The sequence below is a fragment of the Copadichromis virginalis genome, linkage group LG17 (assembly GCF_057382275.1).
Source record: "Copadichromis virginalis isolate Kocher_CV1m ecotype Utaka linkage group LG17, C_Virginalis_male_GT1.1, whole genome shotgun sequence".
NCBI classification, from domain to species: domain Eukaryota; kingdom Metazoa; phylum Chordata; class Actinopteri; order Cichliformes; family Cichlidae; genus Copadichromis; species Copadichromis virginalis.
The window spans coordinates 16,201,756-16,222,876 of NC_140634.1; the positions used below are offsets into that span (position 1 = coordinate 16,201,756).

At 40.6% G+C, this 21,121-nt stretch overlaps 1 protein-coding gene across 3 annotated transcripts; it reads right to left on the reverse strand.

Moving 5' to 3' along the window:
* Positions 1-3,308: 3,308 nt before the first annotated feature.
* Positions 3,309-20,558, reverse strand: LOC146689173 (leucine-rich repeat-containing protein 24-like). Of its 3 annotated transcripts, XM_085437372.1 has the most exons (9): positions 19,952-20,558; positions 19,593-19,684; positions 14,521-14,708; positions 13,392-13,478; positions 12,039-12,230; positions 11,778-11,946; positions 11,315-11,577; positions 10,387-10,959; positions 3,309-4,736 (listed from the first exon to the last, which is right to left on the reverse strand). In XM_085437372.1, exons 3-9 carry the CDS (start codon positions 14,689-14,691, stop codon positions 4,332-4,334), a joined length of 1,860 nt encoding a protein of 619 aa, XP_085293498.1. In that variant the 5' UTR covers positions 14,692-14,708; positions 19,593-19,684; positions 19,952-20,558; the 3' UTR covers positions 3,309-4,331. The 3 variants fall into 3 exon arrangements, with proteins under 3 accessions (XP_085293498.1, XP_085293497.1, XP_085293496.1); XM_085437371.1 differs by lacking the exon at positions 19,593-19,684; XM_085437370.1 differs by lacking the exons at positions 19,593-19,684; positions 19,952-20,558 and having other exon boundaries at positions 14,521-17,163.
* Between the last annotated feature and the right edge of the window lie 563 nt (positions 20,559-21,121).

Below are 21,121 nucleotides of genomic sequence, written 5' to 3' on the forward strand. Positions count from 1 at the left end.
CCATAGTCAATAGTCTGTATTGGTCTTCACGGTCCACAGTAATTATAATGAGAGATAAGATGTTTTCTTTTATACATGTGCGTGTAATAAATAGCAGTCATACTATCAAAAACATTAATTCAGTAAATGCAAACAACCCTGGTTCTTAAAATAGGAATCCTGCCACAAAGCACTGCCTAGAAGTAGCAGGTAAGACACCTGTCTAAATCTCGGATTTAGTCATGATCACGTGACCTGGGTTTTGAAACCCACTTCAAAGCAGTGTTTTGAAATATCTGTGCTTCAGAAACTCGGCACGGAATTGAAAAGTCAGTATCGAGCGTCCATCCCTACTGACCTGCTTCACAGCCAATTACAGGCTCAAAATGTCAATGATTCATACAGAGATTTCCCTAACTTGAGGAAACTTACCGTTATCTTGGTGTTTGTTTGTGCTTTTGTTTTTATTTTTCCCCCTCTCTTCTTTTTCTTTGCTACGGAAGAGGATTAGGGCCACCGGAAAAAAAGTGGGCATTTTTTTCTTCTTTTCCAGAATTCTGAGAAAAAAGTCAGAATTCTGACTTTAATGTCAGAATTCTGGAAAAGAAAAAAAAGATGTGCCCACTTTTCTTCCCCCAGTAGCCCCAATCCTCTTCCGTACTTTGTGCCTAGAGGATATATTCTTCTAACATTGTTTTGTTCTTCAGCCTGCTCGTTGGACATTACCAGCAGAGCTCAGAGCGGAGGGGCAGGACAAATCGCTACACAAACATTCCTCTGTTTGCATAATACTCCTTTTTTGTACACTGATACCTTTAACATATGAATTATCACTCACACGTGCAAAAATAAACCCTCTGTCCTCAGGGACCCTAAGCAGGCACTTCGTATTTGTAATGCCTTGGGCTGACTCTGCATTGCAACATAGTTACAGCATAAAGCACTTTGAAACAACCTTTTTGACACAATTGTGTGTCTTTTCAAAAAGATACTTGTGATCCAGTGCAGCTGGTTGTCACTGAACACAATTTCATTGTATATTTCTACAATGGCAGTTATCTAACTAATTTATTAAACCCCCCCCCCCCGCAAGATGTTAAAAGAGCTAAAAGATGCTGCTAAATGGGAATTTTGTCTTGTGTAAGCTTGATGCCAGTGACCAAATGCACTAAATGTTAAGCACTTGCTAAACAGACTTGCTCAGTGCTCAGCCAGGTAAAACACACCAAAAATAAATATTTTGATGAGCATACAGCTTTCCAAAAGGGCCATTTTAAAAACATAAAAAAGTAACCAGGGGTCCTTGCAGGTTAAAGAATCGGACACTGCTGTATTACCGTGATACATGTTAATATGATACAGTGGGCTTGGGGTAACTGGACTGGTACTTACATGGCATGTTTGTACTCTGCTTGAGCACTTGAACCACTGGCGAAATCGAAAAATGGTTCCTAAAACCAACTCTGTGCTTTTTCAGTGATATTAGGGTCATTGCGATAAATCTAGGTAGAGTGCCACATCCAAATCTCGCTGCTGCTGCAGCACTGCGCCTGGGGTTACTGTAATCACCCCAATACGCCTGAAAAGCGCGGAGTCACTGCTTTCTTGAACCTTTGGAATTCTTCCAGTTCAGTAAACGGTTCAGGTGTTACGGGAGTTACAGATGAAAAAAGTGAGCTCAGCGAAGATGTGAGCCCCAGAAACCTGAAGTCGGAGACACATTCCACTTGTTCTCCATATAAAGAGAGGGGAGGGGACCTGTCTGTGCCCATAGGAGTCTTTTGTTTTAAGGATGTTTGGCTTCAGGTTTTTTCTGAGCACCGGTGGGACAACGTCTACCTCCGCTCTGTACGCTGTCTTATCTTTATGGGTGAATGAATTAGTTGTGTAAAGCGCTTTGAGTGCTCAGATAGAGTAGAAAAGCGCTATATAAGAACCAGTCCATTTACTACAGTGTTGAACACTGAACTGTAGTCTGTGAGGCAGTGTAACACAAGTTAGGAAGGTGATAAGTAGACAGCATCAGCAGACTGGTCTGTTTCTTCTTGGTGTATTTTATTTTTCTGATATTCTGCCATCGTAAACCACTGGTTCCTAAAATCTTACTGGTTTTACACAGAATTTTACACACTTCTGAACCTCATTAGTCTCTACCATTAAGAAATCAGTAATTGGATTTTTCGAGTTTTCTTTGTATTATTGTGGGATCTTTACCTTACAATATAAAGCACCTTGTGGTTGTTGTGATCTGGTGCTAAATAAATACAATTTTATTGAATAAAATTAAATTGAAATTGAATCGCACTTTTCATAACTGTCCACATTTCTGTGGACTTACACAAGGGCCATGTATCATAAACCAAGACTGTGCGGATTGCTATAGTAACCAGGTGATTTACATTGTGCAGCTGGGTTTTCTACATTGCAAAGGTCTGTCTGTTCTTACTGGGATACATTGCCATGGTAGGTTTTTCTACAAACATATCACTCTTCCTGAGAGATCCCTTGGTTCTCAGTGTGCAGGTAGGAGGGTCCTAAAATGTTTCAGTAGTGTTTAAATCTGTCTATCCTTGATTATTCTGAGATGCAACTTTATTCCTTGACTGGACTGTTCCCTGTAAACTGCAAAAAATGTTCCCATTCTTCTAATAAGCATCAATATGTGATTCAGGACAGGACGCCAATCTGTTGATTATTTGTGGACTTTGTGGAATTTCCTGTGATCTGAAGGTGACAGTTTGGGCTTTTTTCCTCGCAAAGTGGTGACACATCTGAATAACTTCTACTTATGTACAAATGTTTGAAATGATGACCTTGGAATGTGTAGTTGTTCAAAAATGGGTCTAACTTGTGTAAATATAAATTCTCCTCAAATCTTCACTGAATTCCTCAGACTTCCCCATTGTTTTAAATACTGGTTCTTTTAAAAAAGAAACATTTTTATGATGGCAAAAAGAACTAGTTGTTGTTGTTCGTCATGATCACTAACGAAAATAGGCTTTGGCTTTGTTAAGTAAAAGACACATTAGAACTTCCAACACCGCTTACTACAAAATGTAAATGATTTCGGTTTTTAAAAGATGTGTGTTGTACAATCGTTCCACCACGCGCAACAAACCGCTCAAAGAATTCAAAGCCCCAAATGACCATGAAATCCATGTCACGGTGAGTGTATGTAATTTAACCCTAACTGTGAGTCAATTCAGATAACGAAAGCATGCCCCGAGTATGTGGTTAGTTTCAAAGTATACCACGAAAATAATGTGTAGCTGTGTTCTAATCATTGTAAAGAGCTAGACTACATGTTTAGAATAAAAACAGATCAAAGGAACAGGAGAAAAGAGACAAAAGATTCTCTCAGTTTATAAAGGCAACAATAATTCACACGTGATCATTTAAAAGCAAAAACATTCAGTCAGGTAGCTTCATTTCTTGTTTTTTCGAGCCTTGTCTCTTTCTGCTTTGAAAACTTTATTTCTCAATCACAGCAGCTCGTTCATTCAGAAGCAGTCAAATACGTATCGTATAGCTGATGTTTTTTGCTCAGCTAAGAACTCTGCCTCCGTGTGGACTGGAAAACTCAGCAGCAACTCAGATTCATTCCCAACCGCACATGCTAGTATCAATAAAGACGGATAAATCCAAAAGAGTTGGGGTAAACTGAGCTCAGTTCATACTACAGAGAGGAGAGATTCATTTTTTGTGTCTGTTAGGACACTAAGCAACACAGATGAGTAAAATGATGATGAGAGAGAATGAGAATAAAACTCAGACTGACCTTTTTCTACACAGTTATATAATTACAAAATGCACTGTATTTCTACCCTGGGATTAAATTAAAACTTCCAGACACTGACAGCAGTTAGGCTATATAACACAGATTTCCCACATATTCATGAACCGGAGGGGGCCATGATTTCTCTCTTTCCTGTACTCAGCCTCCCAGTGAGCTCTGAGGTCTTGACAGGGCAGATGTTAGCACACCAGTAATGCTAAAATGTGTGAAAGTTAAGCATGTGCAGGACAGTGAAGCTGTCTTGGTGGTCAGTCAGAGGTTCCTATACTCCGAGTCACTCACCTACTCGCTTTTTTGGCAAACAACATCACAGTATGTCTGTGTTTTAGAGGTCAGACAGAGTTTGAGCTCTGCTTTGTACTGGAATTGACTCCGTTAACATTTGTCAGTGTAGTTTTGCAGAAGGAAAATCCTTTCACACAGAAAAGTACTTCTGTGCCTTTTTTGGTACATCCCAATAATGGCCTCCTGTTAGTCCATAAACAAGAAAGGCTGAGCTGTAAACCACTGGGTCACACACATATTTTGCTCTGTCTTCCAGGATTGCTTTCTTCCTTTAGCAGTGAATCTCATAAGCAATGGGAGAGTCTATGAAGAGGCCTGTGTGGTTGAGAAACATTCCTTCTGCCTCTAATGTGATCACGGGCTCTGCCTCCCCTCCTTCCCCTGCCATTCTCCTCATGGTCCGTATGTCACCATCCTGCTGCTGCTGCTTGTCAGGGGCCAGAGTGGGGCTCATGGTCTGGCCAGGGCCCGAGGAGAGGGTGTGGCTGGAGGTATCGGATGGTGCTGAACAGCCCAGGTTAGTGGTGGACACAGCTGTTGGCGGAGCAGGAGGAAGCACAGGCTTGGCCCTGTTGAGGACATACATTTCATGGCCACGCTCATCACGATACTCCTCCAGCTGGGCGAAGGTAGTGGGGCCATCAGAGTAGTCATTCACATACAAGATGCTCTCCTCCTGTGAATTCAAATTCACCTTCATTAATATGACAATGTAAACGACAAAAAAAAACACCTTACAATATAAAGCGCCTAGAGGTGACTTTAATTGAATTGAATTAAATTGAATTCAAACAGGCGTTACATGTAGGGACCGCAGCCTATCCCGTGCTCAGGTGACCACAGAGAGACAGACCATCATTCACACCAACAGGTAATTTAGAGCATTTGGACTGTGGAAGGAGTCTTCACATAGAGAGCCCACACTGGCAAAAGAAGGTGGTGCAAATCCAAGACCCTCAGTGATAAACACTGCAGCGCTGCCCCCATTTAATTGATTTCATTTTCTTTCCTTTTATTGGATTCTTACTGAATTCCCAGTGCCCTGCAAAAGTCTTGAGTCACCCCTCTTTTTATATATTTTACAAGAAAACTCAAAATTCTACAATACTTCTCTGTGCTAAAGATTTCATCAATTTTGACAAAATATCCAACACTAGTGGCTGAAATGCAGTCCCAAACCTTGACAGAGCCTCCACTGTGTTTTACAAATGGCTGTACACATCAAACTCCTGACCTCCTCGATATATATATTGATATTTGAATCAACAATTTGGATTCATCACTCCATCAGATTTGTTGCCAATGATTCTTAGTTCAGGTCTTGTGTAACACACCTCAGTCTTTCCTTCCTTAAAAATGGCTTCTTGACAACGACTAAGATTGTTTCTGATAAGGCTTTACAACAGAGGGTCTAGATACATTACTTAGGTCCTGTGTCAGGTCTTTGCTGGATTTTTCCCCTTTATCTTGAAGACATAAACTTTTAGATATTGTTCATCTTCATCTTACAGATAGTTTCTTCAGTTTTTTAAGGATAGACTGCAAACCACGCTGGGATATGCAAGATTTAGGCTAATAGCTCTTTAGAAGTTGCTAGCACAAAAATACTAATTTATACTTGTCAAATTGAGTTATGTGTGGCATTACTTGGTAGATTCAACTAAAGAGTGACAAAAATACATGTGTGTTTTTGCCACAGGCTGCTGGTAAGGGGTCTAAATATACATGTTAGGTTCCCTGTATGTTTGAGTGATTCACAGGTCAGTGGTAAGTAGTTTTGACTAATAACATTATCTGAAAATGATCACATACAAGAACTAGACTGAAAATTATCTGCCAGTGGCCGAAGAAAAACTTTAAACTACTTTCAGATGGTGAATGGTGAATGGCCTGTATTTATATAGTGCTTTACTAGTCCCTAAGGACCCCAAAGCACTTTACATATCCAATCATCCACCCATTCACACACACATTCACACACTGGTGATGGCAAGCTACATTGTAGCCACAGCCACCCTGGGGTGCACTGACAGAGGCGAGGCTGCCGGACACTGGCGCCACCGGGCCCTCTGACGACCACCAGTAGACAACGGGTGAAGTGTCTTGCCCAAGGACACAACGACCGAGACTGTCCAAGCAGGGGCTTGAACCGGCAACCTTCCGATTACAAGGCGAACGCCCAACTCTTGAGCCACGATCTCCACGATGGATTGGAGAACTATTGCTCAAGACCTCTTTAAAAAATTACAAGTCTTACTCCTCCATCCATCTATTTTCTTCCACTAGTCCTGGGCCAGGTCATTGGTGGAGTAGCTTAAACAAGGATGCCCAGACCTCCCTCTCTCAGCCAACTTCTCATGCTTATCTGGGAGAACACTGAGACAATCCCAGGCCACCCAAAAGATCTAATCTCTCTAGCATGTCCTGGGTTTGCTCCAGGGCTGCCTTCTGGTAGGACATGCCTAAAACACCTCATGCAGGAGGTGCCCAGGAGGCATGTCCGAATCACCTCATCTGGCTCCTTTCAATGTGAGTAGTAGCTGTAAACTGAGCCAGTCTTAGATAACTGAACTCCTCACTAAATCTCTAAGTGAGATAGCCACCCAGTGGGGAAAGCTCATTTCTGCCACTAGCCTCTATGATCTCATTCTTTCGGTCACTACCCAGAACTCATGATAACAGGAGAGAGTAGGGACATAAATCAAGAGCTTTTCTTTAATGCTCAGCTGTCTTTACCACAATGGACCAGTCCAGCATCTGCATCACTGCAACTGTAGCCCCAACCCATCTGTTAATCTCTCACTTTCTTCTCGCCTCATTCACTAACAAGATCCCAAGATACTTAAACTTGGTTGGTGGCACTCTCACCTGGTGTTTGCTCTTTCTGTGGTACACTATCACTTCTTGTGTTTTGTGTAGCTAGCCCATTTAATTTAAACTCTTGGAAAACATATTTTTTCATAGTGTAATATGAAGATGATTTTTGTAGTGCAGATGATTCATAATATCCATCTGCTTTATCCAAAGCAAACTCTGTTAAACCACCTGCTAATTATATTTACAGTATTTAGTCATTGTGTCTGTAGGGATTTGCTAGCTTAGCTTAGCTCATAGCTAACTTGCTATAAGCACAGCATCTTCACCTGTCCATCTTGCACCTTCTTGCTCCATGTGCAAGAGGTTTAGTTACTCCTCGGCCTCCCTTATTAATAATGGTTCTTGTAATAAATGTAGCCTATTTTCAGCTCTGTAGGCCAGGATTCCTGAATTGGAGTTGGGATCATGAAGCAGACTTGCTGTCTACATCTCTCTGCAGCCTGTCTCCTTCTGTCATCCCCTAAACTCCATCCCCTTAGAGACTGCAGTTGCTCCCAGACCACCAAAAACAAACCAAATTTTTTTTAGCAAAAATGATTTAAAAACATTAAAAAAAAAAAATCACAAAGAAAGAACAATATAGCACCAAAGAGTAAAACTGTGGATTCTTAAACTTTAGTCCCTGTTAGTAAAAGATTTAATAATTGATCAACACTGAAAATGGCATCTCACTAATTTAGAAGATTTTCATTTAGCCTGGAAAAAAAAGATTGTTGCTCTATTTAAAATAAAGCTCTCCATGAAGCTAGAAAGTCTTACTATTCATCCTTGTAGCCAGGCTGACAGAGAGTCTGTCGAGCCAAGCATTTCACCAGTCGTTACTTCACATTTCTTGACAAATAAAAATTTGACTATTTAGAGAAAAAATATTCATAACCATCTGACTGATGTATCATTATGTACTTCTTCCAATTCTATTGATAATTTAGCCTCTCTATCTATTAGCCTCTGAATTGATTTTTCTGAGTTAACTCCAGTAATTACTTCCTCCAAATCATAAACATGTCCATTAGGCCCCTACATCTTACAAGAGTGCTCAAAGAAGTCCTTTGAGAAGTCTATTAATGCTTCAATTTAAACTATGATCTATATATCCCTATTACTGGGCTATGTACCGAGCCATGTATCAGAAGCCTTTAAACTGGCAGTGATTAAGCCATTACTTAAAAAGCAATCACTTGCTGTTTTAGCTAATTATTTCAGGGGCACCACCAATGGCTGGCCAAAATTTGCAGGACCCCCAGTGGACCCCCTGGCATATGTTGGTAATAATTTTAATAAACATGAGTACAAGAGAAGACACTCTACAGTGAGTTGAAACATTAATGTGTTATTTATTCCTGCATATACAATTTTTGTCATTCGTATTGTATTCGTATTTCGTATTCTATGCAGATGACACCCAACTTTATCCATGAAGCCAGATGCATCAATTAACTAAACTACAGGACTGTCTTAAAGACATAAAGACCTGGATGACCTCCAATTTCCTGCTTCTAAATTCAGATGAAACTGGGGTTATTGAACTTGTAAAATTGTATTGTAAAATCTTAGAAATATGGTGTCTAACGTATGCTTACCCTGGACAGAGATGGCAGAAGCACAGGCTTTCTCTACTTAATGCAACTATCTATACTTCTACTTAAAAGCTACTTTTACTTTCGTACTTGAAGTACATTTTAAAGCCTGTACTTTTTCAGTTTTATTTGAGTAAGGAAGTTTCTTCAGTACTTCAACTTTTCTCTAAATCTAACCTTTCTCCTTCTCCTTTCCTGTCTGTCGTCCAACATCAAGTGAAGTTATCTGGCACCGTTTTCTCTCCTTTAGCTAGCAGACACAGTGCAACAAACTGCACACAGTTTGTGTGCTTGCTGATGTTTGTTGAGCTGATAGAAACATTGAACTTCAAATTACCCGTTTCTTAAAAATAGCACTCTTTTCATGCTTCCTCCTCTTGTGTAGAGATAGCTAGATTCTAAAGTACCGCAACCACAACTTACGGAAACCTGCACCTCTTCCGGCCCATTTTAACTCGGATTATAAATGCTATAGATGATACAGTTGAACCTAAAATAATGAGTTTGTTTTGAAAATGTAAGGAGTAAAAAGTACAGATATTTGTTTAAACATGAAGGGAGTAAAAGTAAAAAGTTATCAGAATACAGAGTAGTTGTACTTTCCTCAAGTAATGTGTGGAGGAGGTGTGATCCCTGGCTCAGCTGTGAGCCAGTCTTTATATAGTGATACCTGAAAATTCTAAGTACAGTAACAAAGTACTTGTACTTCATTACTTCCCATCTTTTAATCTAAATGGGATTACACTGGCCTCCAGTAACTGTGTGAGGAATCTTGGAGTCATTTTTGACCAGGATATTACACAAATATGTAGGACTGATTTCTTCCATTTGTGCAATGTCTTTAAAATTAGAAACATCCTTTGTTGAGTGATGCTGAACTTGTTGATGCATTTATTACTTCTAGACTGGATTATTGTAATTCGTTATTATCAGGATGTCCTAAAAACTCCCCAAAAAGCCTTCAGTTAAATGCTGCACTGAGAGCACTGGGACTATATTTCTCTCATATTGGCTTTTCTTCATTGTCTCCATGTAAAATCCAGAATCAAAGTTAAAATCCTTTTCCATACAAGGTCTTGAACACATAAGTTCAAGCCCTACACTTGACTCTTAGACTCCTTGGTTAATTGTGGGATATTTAAAAGTAGGATAGTAATTGGTGACAAAGGGCAGCCCTGGTGGAGTCCAGCATGCACCATGAACAAGTCAGACTTGCAATGTAAACCAAGCTACTGTAATAGCAATAGGACAGACACACCATGGTCCCAAAGCATACCCCAGAGGATACTCCGAGGGATGTGGAAAAGTTTCCTCCATAGTCCACAGAACACATGTAGACTGTTGAGCAAACCTAAATACATAAAACCGCATCTACATCATCAGGTTGTGTGTATCTCAATTGTTATATGACTGCTGCAGATTTGTTTGATCACACATAACAAATTTTAAAGTTATAACAAGAACAGTTATTTTTAACCAGATACACTGATCGTAACATAAGCTCATAAAACATATCTTGACACATGTGGTCATAAGGTACCATTTGTGCCAAAAATTTGTTAACATGAACGCTGTTTACATGGACAATACATTTGTCTGTATTTGCGACATCGCACTTTACTTCAGTTGTAACAAAACTCTTTCGACAAACAGATGGTCCATGTAAAATGCTCACCTGACAAAACATTTGTGTGTGTCAGTGCAGTTTTACTTCTGTCATCTTGTTGTGCTTCCTCTGATTTTGTTGTGTTACACTGACACAGACAAATAATTGAAAATTCATTCATAAATTCCTATCTACTATGAGGATAAATGCCTTTATTCTACTTTTAAATATGCCAATCACATTTGTAGTATTGAACATATATGCACCTTTTCAGCCCCATCAGCCTCTTTGTCCCGTTGGTGATGTCGACTGTAGATCATGGCGACTAGCAGCAGAGCAGTCAAAGTCAGCAGTGAGATGCCCACAGCAATGGCAGTCTGAGTGGCAGCTCCCAGAGCACTGAAGGCCATGCTGCCCAGAGCATACAGGGGTTCCCGGCTTACATCTGAGCCCAAAGCAGGACCGTGGCTCCTCAGTCGAGGCCAGGCAGGTGAGTACGGTAGAGACACCTGGGACCATGAAGCCCAGATGGAGGAAGAAGATGAGGAGGATGTTGATGAGTTGATGGCAAGTTGAAAGGTGACTCTAGCCACACCTCCTGCGTTCCATGCTTCACATTCATAGAAGCCTGCATGAGCCACAGTTACATTACTGAGAAACAACATGCCACTGCCAGTGTCGGGGTCAAAGAGTTCGCCATTAGTCTTCTGGAGACTGACTCTGCCTTCCTGCGAGGGCTCCTCTGCTCCTCCCATTCCACCTCCACCTGCATCCAACTCCTGAACCAGGCCTCTGGGAGAAAGGACTACTTTACCCTGGGAAGCTTTCCTCCAGGTCACCTGCAAAAGGTATTGACATTTCTTTCTTCAGTGGTCTTACAAAGGATAAACCATCACAGTACAAAAAGAAAAACAGATACTACTGTTACAGTACTGTCAACCTGAACTGGAGTATGTAACTGATGATTCATTCAAGATGTTTTAAATAAATGAAAAAAGGAGGAAAATTGAAGTAACCACTTTAGCTGACCACACTGATTGCATGCAGTGTATTTGGAACAGTCAAAGAAGACCAGTACAAACAAATTCACTCATTTGATAGGCAGGACTTATGGCAAATGGTGGGGAAAACAAAATAATTTAAAAGAATATTAAAACTTTAATTACCACTTTATTTCACTTTAATTATCATTACCTGTGGCCGAGGATAACCAGTGGCATGGCACGACACCCTGAGGCTCTCTCCCAGATGCACTGCAAGCCTCTTGGGCTCCAGCTGCACCAAGGGAGGGATACAGACCAAGCTGTTGAGAGGAACCTCCACCAAGCTCAGATGGGACAGGCGTGGTGGCTCGATGCAAACTAGTCGACGTTCTGCAGAGCTAAGCAGACGCTGACCCTCTTCATCAATCCAGGTCCTCAGCCAGTGCAACGCACAGTCACAGCGCCATGGATTATCTGCAGCATAGCACAAGACAGAAGCCACTTAATGTTCTGCCCTAAAGAGTCATGATGATTACCATATTACTAGGCTCTACATGAGTAGCTATCTGTAACTCAGTGAACAGATGTTATTATGCGTGAAACTGTATAAAAAACCCCAACAAAAAACCCAAAACACAACATGGGTTCCAATGTCATCAGTAAAGGAGCCTCACCTGTGATACGCAGGACCTGCAGGCTCACTAGAGGTCGCAGTGTTGCAGGGCCAATTGTGTGGAGGTTATTCCTACTCAGGTCCAGCAGAGCCAGAGAAGTCAAACCAACTAAAGCCTGGTCGGCTAACGTCTCTATACTATTATGCTGTAAGTGGAGCTCCTGCAGACGCTGAGACATCAAGAGAATGATGTACATTATCTATGAAGCTTCATATAGGGCTCAGCAAAGCTGCTGTGTTGAACAGGAAAGTGAGACTGTACCGGTAGGCCACGGAAGGTGTAGTCCAGCAGCCGTGTGATGTCGTTTCGTGCCAGGTACAGAATGCGTAGATGTTCGAGTCCCTGAAACATGTCAGCTGTCACCAAATGGATGCGGTTTCCATTCAGTGCTAGCTCCAATAACTGACCGAGGCTCTGGAAAGAGCCAGGCTCCACGGCTGAGATGGTGTTGTTCTAGAGGAAGAGGGACATGAAAAGAAAACTAGAAAAATGTCTGCTTCTGGTTAATCTCCTGGAACTACCACTACTATGATGTCATTTGGTTTTATGAAAATTTATGTTTTATTGTAAAATGTACCTATTTTGATTGTAAGCCCAACAAGGGACTATTGTTGAAAATTAGCAATAGCTATAAACTTATGTGCATTACATCAGTTTCATGTTTTGTACTTGAACTATGTTAAACTGCACTGTCCCTTTTAAATAAATAAATTTAAATTCCAAATACTTCTGATGATGCCTTTGAAACACATTTTCTGTCTTCTCTGTTGTGATCCTTTTATTTTGGAGCAGTCTAACATTTGACAGTGTTTTTGGCACAAGGAGGAGAGTGACTCAATTCACAATTTCACTGTTTCAAAAAATACGTACAATAGATTCATAAGAGGTAACGCCAGTGATTTTCTTAATGTCTGTTTGCTGGAGTAAGGAAAGTGTTACTATACATGTTCTCAGCTTTGGTTGGAGATGATGACCACAGAGTTGAAAATTAAACATTTCTGGCGGTGTGGAGTCAGAAAGAGGTAAGTTCATTAGATGTCTACAACTACTTATCTCTGCTGCAGGCTAGCAGCTCATGGTGACAGTAGTGCCCTCTAATATAATATACCTCAAACTCTGAAGTGGTTGCAGGTGCACTGCTGGGTTTTAAAAACAATGAAAACTGTAATGTAATTTGAGTATAAATAGAAGGCCATGTATTTGATAGACATCTGCCTTTGGAGCCAATTTTGGCCTATATGGGTTTTTGCCATGACTGGCAATGTATTTTGAAAAGTCTAGTTTTTATTTTTATTTCAGTTAACCAAAATTTCAACCCACTTTAATTTAGTTTTAGTTAGCAATAACAACCTTTTGCTACAGCCTTACAAGACATCGACCCTGCTGTATTCTTAAACCTGCTCAGTGAAATCCTTCCTCTGTTGCATTAAAACATTTTGGAGGGTAATACTTCGCTATAATTTGATACTACTGAGTGAAGTAAACACAGCGTATACCATTGCTAGAATGTATACAAATCCATACTTAGTATAAACTGTGATGTAGTCAACAGATTAAAACTGAAGGCTAAAGAGTCTTAGTGTAAGTGTTTAAGAGTGTATGTGCATTTATTACCTGCAGGTACAAATAGTGCAGGTGCTTCAGCATGGTGAGGTCCTGTCGACGGATCTGACCAATCACATTGTCCTGGAGAAAGATGGTCTGGATGGAGAGATGAGCAGGGACAAAAGAGGAGTTTTAGTCACTATTGTCTTAAAACATTTGATACATTGTGATTAATGCTCTGATCAATCTCTCTATTAATAGGCTCAAATCTTCATTTTATCTCAAAATTTCTTCAAAGAGTAGCTGTAAAGCAGCTAATTGGGCATGTGCAGAGATATTGTTTATTTGAAGAGCTCCATCTATTTAACAGTCTGCAGTTTGTTCATGTTTTCCACAGGGTTCTGTGCTAGGACCAATTTTATTTGGATTGGATCAACTGGTCCCTAAATGCAACTGACACCCCTTTCTCAACGAGAAGTCTGGGCTTGGGTGAGCCTGAGTGCTGAAGATATCTACCTATTCGGAACCATGGTAACAGGGTTCTGGCGGATCGGAGCTGGCTTGGCCCTGACTTATCGAAGAATTAAGGAAGCGGAACCGGCTGTTCAAACCCCCACAAGGCTGCCCGCTGGGATTGGAACGATGGGAGAGGCGTGAGTTTCTCAAAATGGGCCCATTGAGTCAGCATGGATAAGATCTTGGAAAGGCTACGGCTGCTGTGAATACTCAGAATAAGATCTCTGACTGCAGACTGGATACATCTCGGAAGGACTAGCTCGGAATAACATCTCTGGGCACAAATTGGATGACATCTCGAGGAGGCACACTGCCGTGAGTTCTCAGAAATCGGCTCCTTGAGCACAAGAAATGACAACATCACAGAACGCAAGTATGGCGAAGCTCGCAGCTCTCCAATGGGAGATTGAGAGACCAGTGTTGGACTGTAGAACTGCTTTGAAATTCATATGAGCTGATCGCACTAAAGTAAAAAGCACCATCACTTCATGCGGATATACTTATTCCTAACAATCTTAGAAACACTGTGTGTATCCATATTCTCACGCTGGATAGCATTACTTTGTCCTCCAGTAACACTGTGCGGAATCTTGGCGACTTTTAATGCTCACATTAAACAAATATATAGGACTACTTTCTTGCATTTGAATTAAATTGAATCTTCTTAGGGCATCGATCCTACCTGTATGGTTAAAGGGATGTATTTGGGGATGTCCCTCAGTCCTGTGGAGCCACACTCCACAGTGAGGCTGTAGCAGCGACAGCCCACAGGGCAGGAAGGAGAGGCTCGTAGAGGAGTGGAGTGTAGAGACAGGAGGAGCGTGGAGAGAAGAAGCACCAAAAACACAGCCATCACGTCAAGAGATAAAACTGAGAAAGGTGAGAACACAGAATGAGTCATGATCAGCATTCTTCTGACTTGTTTTGAGGCCGAACAAAAATATGTAAAATGGTCAGTGAGGAGGAATTCCCTCCTACACAAATTAGCCTGAAAATAATACTGTAACAACAAACAATTTTTCAAATCAGCTTGAGCCATACAATCCAATGGATACATCCTAGGATTCTGTCAAAGGTCTCATTGGCATATTGTTTTTGTGACATTTCAGACTCCGAACAATTCCTATTTATTAAAACTGAACAAGAACAAAGCCAAAATGCAAAAGCAGCATGTAGTATCCCATTTGATTTAGTGGTTTGTGGAACCACATTTTGTGGCAACTTGAAGTCTCTCACAGTATTGTGGATCAATTTTGGCTCACTGTTCTTTATAATGTTGCTCAGAAAGTTCCTGCCACTGCATTACAATCATGTTGATGTTTCTTTTCAGCACTGTAGCCAGGCTGACAGGCTAACTCAGCTGTCTTAACTAATTATAGGCCAATCACAAACCTTCTTTTTATCTAAAAAAAATTCTTGAAAGAGTAGTTGTAGAACAGCTAACTGATCATCTGTAGAGGAATTGTTTATTTTAAGATTTTCAGTCAGGTTTCAGAGCTCATCACAGTACAGCGACTGGCCTCTGACAGTGGACTCCTCTCTGTGCTTGTCCTGCTAGACCTCAGTGCAGTGTTTGATACCATTGACCATAATACTTTATAACAGCGATTAGAGCATGCTGTAGATATTAAATGGAGTGGAGTACCTTTAAGTCATTATGGAGAATCCAGTTTATTCATGCAGATGTAGAGTCCTCTTAACACACTAAGGTTAATTATGGAGTTCCACAGGGTTCAGTGCTAGGACAAATTTTGTTTACATTATGCATACTTCCCTTAGTGAGTATCATTAGAAGACATAGCATACATTTTCACTGCTACACAGATGGCACCCAACTTTATCTACCCATGAAGCCAGATAACACACACCAATTAGTTAAATTACAGAGATGTCTTAAAGACATAAAGACCTGGATTACCGCTCAATGCTTCTAAATTCAGATAAAAGGGAGGTTTTTGTACTTGGCCCTGAAAGTTTTAGAAATATGGTATCTAATCAGATGCTTACTCTGGATGGCATTACCTTGGCATCCAGCAACACTGTGAGGAATCTTGGAGTCATTTTTGACCAGGATATATCCTTCAATGTGCATATCAAACAAATGACTTCTTCCATTTGTGCAATATCTCAGCCTTCAGTTGATCCAAAATGCTGCAGGAAGAGTACTGACAGAGAGCGAGAGCATATTTCTGCTATACTGGCTTGTCTTCATTGGCTTCCTGTTAAATCCAGAATTGAATTCAAAATCCTGCTCCTCACATACAAGGTCCTACCTTAGTTATGCTGCAAAAGAAATAGACTGCTGGAGATTCCCATGATACACTGAGTGTTTCTTCTTCAGTCACCTTTTTACTCAATATGTAGTTGTACACAACTCTATATTTAATCATTAATTCTTATTAACTAACAACTGTGGCTCCCTTCCACAGCATGTCTACTCCTGTCTTCCTCGGGGCAGATGGCTGTCCCTCCCTGAGCCTGGTTTTTCTGCAGGTTTCTTCCTGTTAAAAGAGTTAAAAAAGTTTTTCCTGCTTTCTCATAGGCGATCATGACTGTTGGGGTTTTCTCTGTTTTCTTTGTATTACTGTAGGGCGTTTATGTTACATATAAAGTGCCTTCAGGCAACTGTCGCTGTGATTTGGTGCTATATAAAATAAATAAAACTGAATTGATTCTTCTAAAATCTGACAGTCAGGATTCAGAATTGCTTACAATAAGAAACAGCACTAGAGATAGTTCAGAATGATCTGACCTCTCTGACAATGAACTGATGTTCTCGTTTGTCCTGCTAGACTTCACTGCAGAATTAGATACTATTGACCACAATATTTTACTACATAGAGTAGAACAAGCGACAGGTATTAAAGGCACTGTGCTGCAGGGATTTGAATATCTTTTGTATCTAATAAACTCCAGTTTATTCATGTAAATAGGAAAGTGTTCTTGACAAGCTAAGGTTAATTATGAACTTCCTCTGGGTGTTGTGCTGAGACCAGTTGTATTTACATTATTTATAAACGATTCTCCTAGGCAGGAACATTAGGAAGCATTACCTTGACATCCAGTACTGTGAACAATCTCTGAGTCATATTTGACCAGGATATGTCCTTCAATATGCATATTAAACTTTTGACCAGTGGATAGTCTACTATCCACTATAGACTATTACTTATAAATATCTTATATATTTATATAAATATCTTATTTGAATGATTACCTCCATATCGATGAGAGAAAGCGAGAAAGACAGAGACTGAGCTCCATTCACTCAGTGATGAAGAAACTGACCTCACAGCTCACCGTTTATTCAGTGGGCTGGTTTCAGTCATTATGCAAATGTACTGTTTATAAAGTTGGGGAAACCTGCAGTCAGCTGAGACTGAAGAAGTCACTTCAATGAGTGACAAAATGTTTCTCCCATTGAAAACGCTACGTCCAGATGAATCAACTTTTTGGCATAAGGAATATATTTATATTGTAAAAATAAAAGCTAGAAAAACACATCCATGAATTACAAATTAAATTATTTCTTAAAAATTATTCTTTTTTTCCCTTTTGCTTTTATACATTGCAAATAAAGTTAAGGAAAGTTTCTTCATGGTTCAACGGTTGCTCATCAGAGGATGATTTAAAAATGTTCTGCCAACAATTTCTTTTTCATGCGTAGTTGCAGCGTCTATCTTTTAATACATATGCCTTTCAAGAGTCTTACTGAGATGATGCAAGAAATTCTCTGCATCTAATCTCCATTGTAGAGATATTTGCCATGTAGCCTCTCTGCCTTGCTTCCACTACATTTCACTACGCCGTAGTTTCTTCAACCCATTGGCTTCCTTTATGACATCTTCCCAGGGCACTGCGAACTTAATAAAGCAGGCAGCACAGTGTGAGTTCAACACACTACCACACAGTACAATGTCTGATCTTAAGTTAGCAAGATCAGACATTGTACTGTGTGGGGGTCCAGAACTGCAGCTTTGTTGCTTCTTTGTCAGAATACTCTCCCCTTATCATTTCAGTTGTACCAGTTAATATGATGTACTTCACACCGTCAGAGAGTTTTGTATGTTGATCTGATGATACAGCCAAACATTCTCTCTTTCATAACTCTTCTGAGGTGGTACTCCCATTTTCCCCACACCTAAACATTTCATCCACTACCTATGTTTCACCTGGGATACTGCCCAAGCACATCTTGATGTTTCCTCTTGTTAGTGGATTTCAGCCATGACTTTTTCTATACAGTCTGATGCAGATGCTTTCCCAAAGTGTTGTCGCATGCTTCTAAATCAGGGGTGGGGAACTCAAGACCTCAAGGGCCGCTGTCCTGCAGGTTTTAGATGTGTCCTTGATCCCAAGCAGCTGATTCAAATGGCTAAATTACCTGCTCAACGTGTCTTGAAGTTGTCCAGATGTCTGGTAATAAACTAATCATTTTATTCAGGTGTGTTGACCCAGGATGATATCTAAAACCTGCAGGACACCGGCCCTTGAAGCCTGGAGTTCCCCCACCTCTGTTCTAAGTCCTACGCCCAGGTGTATTCTCAAGAATGTCACTATGGAGAAAAGCAGATTTTGCTTCTTGATTTGCAATCCCAGCTTTCCAAATTCACCCTGTTTATAGATAAATGGTAAATGGCCTGTATCTGTATAGCACTTTACTTAGTCCCTAAGGACTCCAAAGAGCTTTACACATTCAGTCATCCACCCATTCACACACACATTCACACAAATGGCAGCAACTCTGATTGTTGTATTTGTAGATTCTAATAATCGTTTCATTTTGGTGCACTTAAAGGCCTACCTCTATCATGCTTGATGGAGAAAAAGTGCTTCCTGGCCAAACAACTCGATACTCCTCAAACATCTAGGGAGCCTCAACCTTTTCCTCTCGAAGAAACATATTACTCTCTGTCTTCTTATGGGTGCTGGATTAGGTGTTGGCTCAAACTAATTCTTGTCATTGTATACTTTTGTCAAAATGTGTGTCTAGTTCTTGCCTTGTCTTCAGGTATTCCCTTTTTTGCTATGGTGAAAAGTGATTTTAGAAACTTAAAGGGTTCCATAAAAATGTGATCGTACCCTCTCTTGCTTTTTTTGTACCTTTCACAAATTATCCACTTGTCTCAGGGCGAACAGCTGGTGTTTGATGTTTTCCTGGAGCTGGTTTAATCCAGAGTATTTTATAGTTGTGAATAATTTTTCTACTGTAAAAATATAGTCTTCAAATTGTTTGGAAATGGCACGTCCCAGATTATTGAACAACAACAACGGTTTCTGTGAGACCATTTCCGATGTCTTTCCTGCTTGGCATTGTGTTAACACAACTGAATACCCAAGAACAATAAAGTGGAAAAACCTCTTTTCTGATAGTGAAGGTCATAATTCCTGATGATCAAAAATATCTGATTAGCAGCACCTGGCTGCTACCTACCCTCTCAATTCTTATGAAAAAACAGCAAGGGCCTACTTCACACACTGCGTTTGCATTCGGTCTTACTTTTTGTTAAATAAATATAACACTATGACATGCTTTTGTAGTTTATCTGAGGTTATGTTTACTGCATTTTGAGACCTAAGCCTTAGAATTAAAGGTGAGTGTAATTTATTTTAAACCATGACTGTAAATGTAGTTTTATTCTGATTAACATCTCAATAAATGTAATCTTTTCCATATTCATATCAGTTGGTGAATCTCTGTCACCATAGAAACAGCTCATGCCAAGAGGATTTGACTTGCATAAAAGGATCTACCATCAAGGCCACTTCACTCTGCTGCTGCTGCTCGCCTGTAAACGTCCTCTACTGTGTAACTACAGGGCTGCTGCAGCATGAACTGGGTTTATCTGTATGTAAGATATGAAACACATAAAATATTTCCATTGACTGACAGCAGTGAAACCAGAAAAGCTGTCTTTAAGGGCAGCTAAACATGCACTCGAGCAGTCATATGCTGTGCTAAAGGCCACCTTAATAACACAGAAGCTACACAATAACAGTAACCAGTATCTGATGGCAGCGTGCATGCCAAAGGGTGATTAAATGGACTCTGCGAAGACAAACGCATATAAGATAAGAAGCACCATGATGGATGCGTGTGGAAGAATAAATACCTCGTTGGGGAAGGACGTGGGAGACCCAGAAAAGGACGTCCGACCTGCACGACGTCTTCTTATTCCTTCTTAGCAGATGGTTCTAATAATTTGCCTCAAATAAATGAAAGTAGAAGAGGGGAGGAAAAAATCGACAGTTTGCAGAGGACCGCGGGCCGTCGCACACACGCTTATGATGTCAACAAAAGACGGGAGCCAGCAGCGAAATATTATGGCAGGTTTGATAGTGTAGCACTAAGTGCAAATCAGTGCAGTGCGGTTCAGATCATGTCTTTGTTGAATGCCATCATCCAGCTGTTCATTCATTCGTCACTCCCAGTGAACCCTCCCATCCATTTACCCCACGCTGCTGCTCCTCAGGACGATCGTCGAGTCAGCAGTGCTCCGCAAGAAGCACAAAAGCGTCTCCTGCACACGTTAATCACAGCAAAGTCTTCGTGATAAATGTTGTGCATCAAACTCATCTGTGTAAGAATCTGTGGTCGTTCGCCTGCAGATTGCCATCTCACGCTAACGTAGTGCGTAAATCTGCATTCCGTGGAAACCGTGGACATTTTCATTACGCTCACCGTCACAGTGCCAACAAAATATTCTCAGGTGTCAGGAACGGAACAGAAATGGTTAATATAGATACAATCATTAGTCACGTGAACAAGGTAAGAAGGCGACATTTATCGCGTCTTCAAACGCATCAAAGACAACCAGGGTTTCAAGAACATCTCAGCCCAGCTGGAAAAGTGTGTGTTCAAAAAAGACTAAGTGTGGCGAGGTTTTAAAAGGATTTCTGATACATGCAAGCGATCATCTAATGACAACCGGGCTTTCAGGGCTGGTCAGCCCTGCAAATCGAGCCCAAGAGACTGTGTTTAATGAAATCCAAATGACATCAGAAGATCTGGTGGTAGGCAACTTCTTGTATCAAGTTACTGTAATCACAGAGACGGCAAAAAGTTCACCTTTATTTCAAGAAAAATTAGAACTCTACGTTCGGGTCCAGGTCTATGAGAGGATCCTCATCACTGATTAATCTTTGTACTGCTCTTCCCAAATACAAATGCGTGACAGTGATGCGAGGTCATCTGTTTGATGAACTGGAACAGTTCCTTTTAGGAAATGAATTCTGCACACACTAACAAAACCACTGAAGAATGACCCAAAGCAGACAGGTGC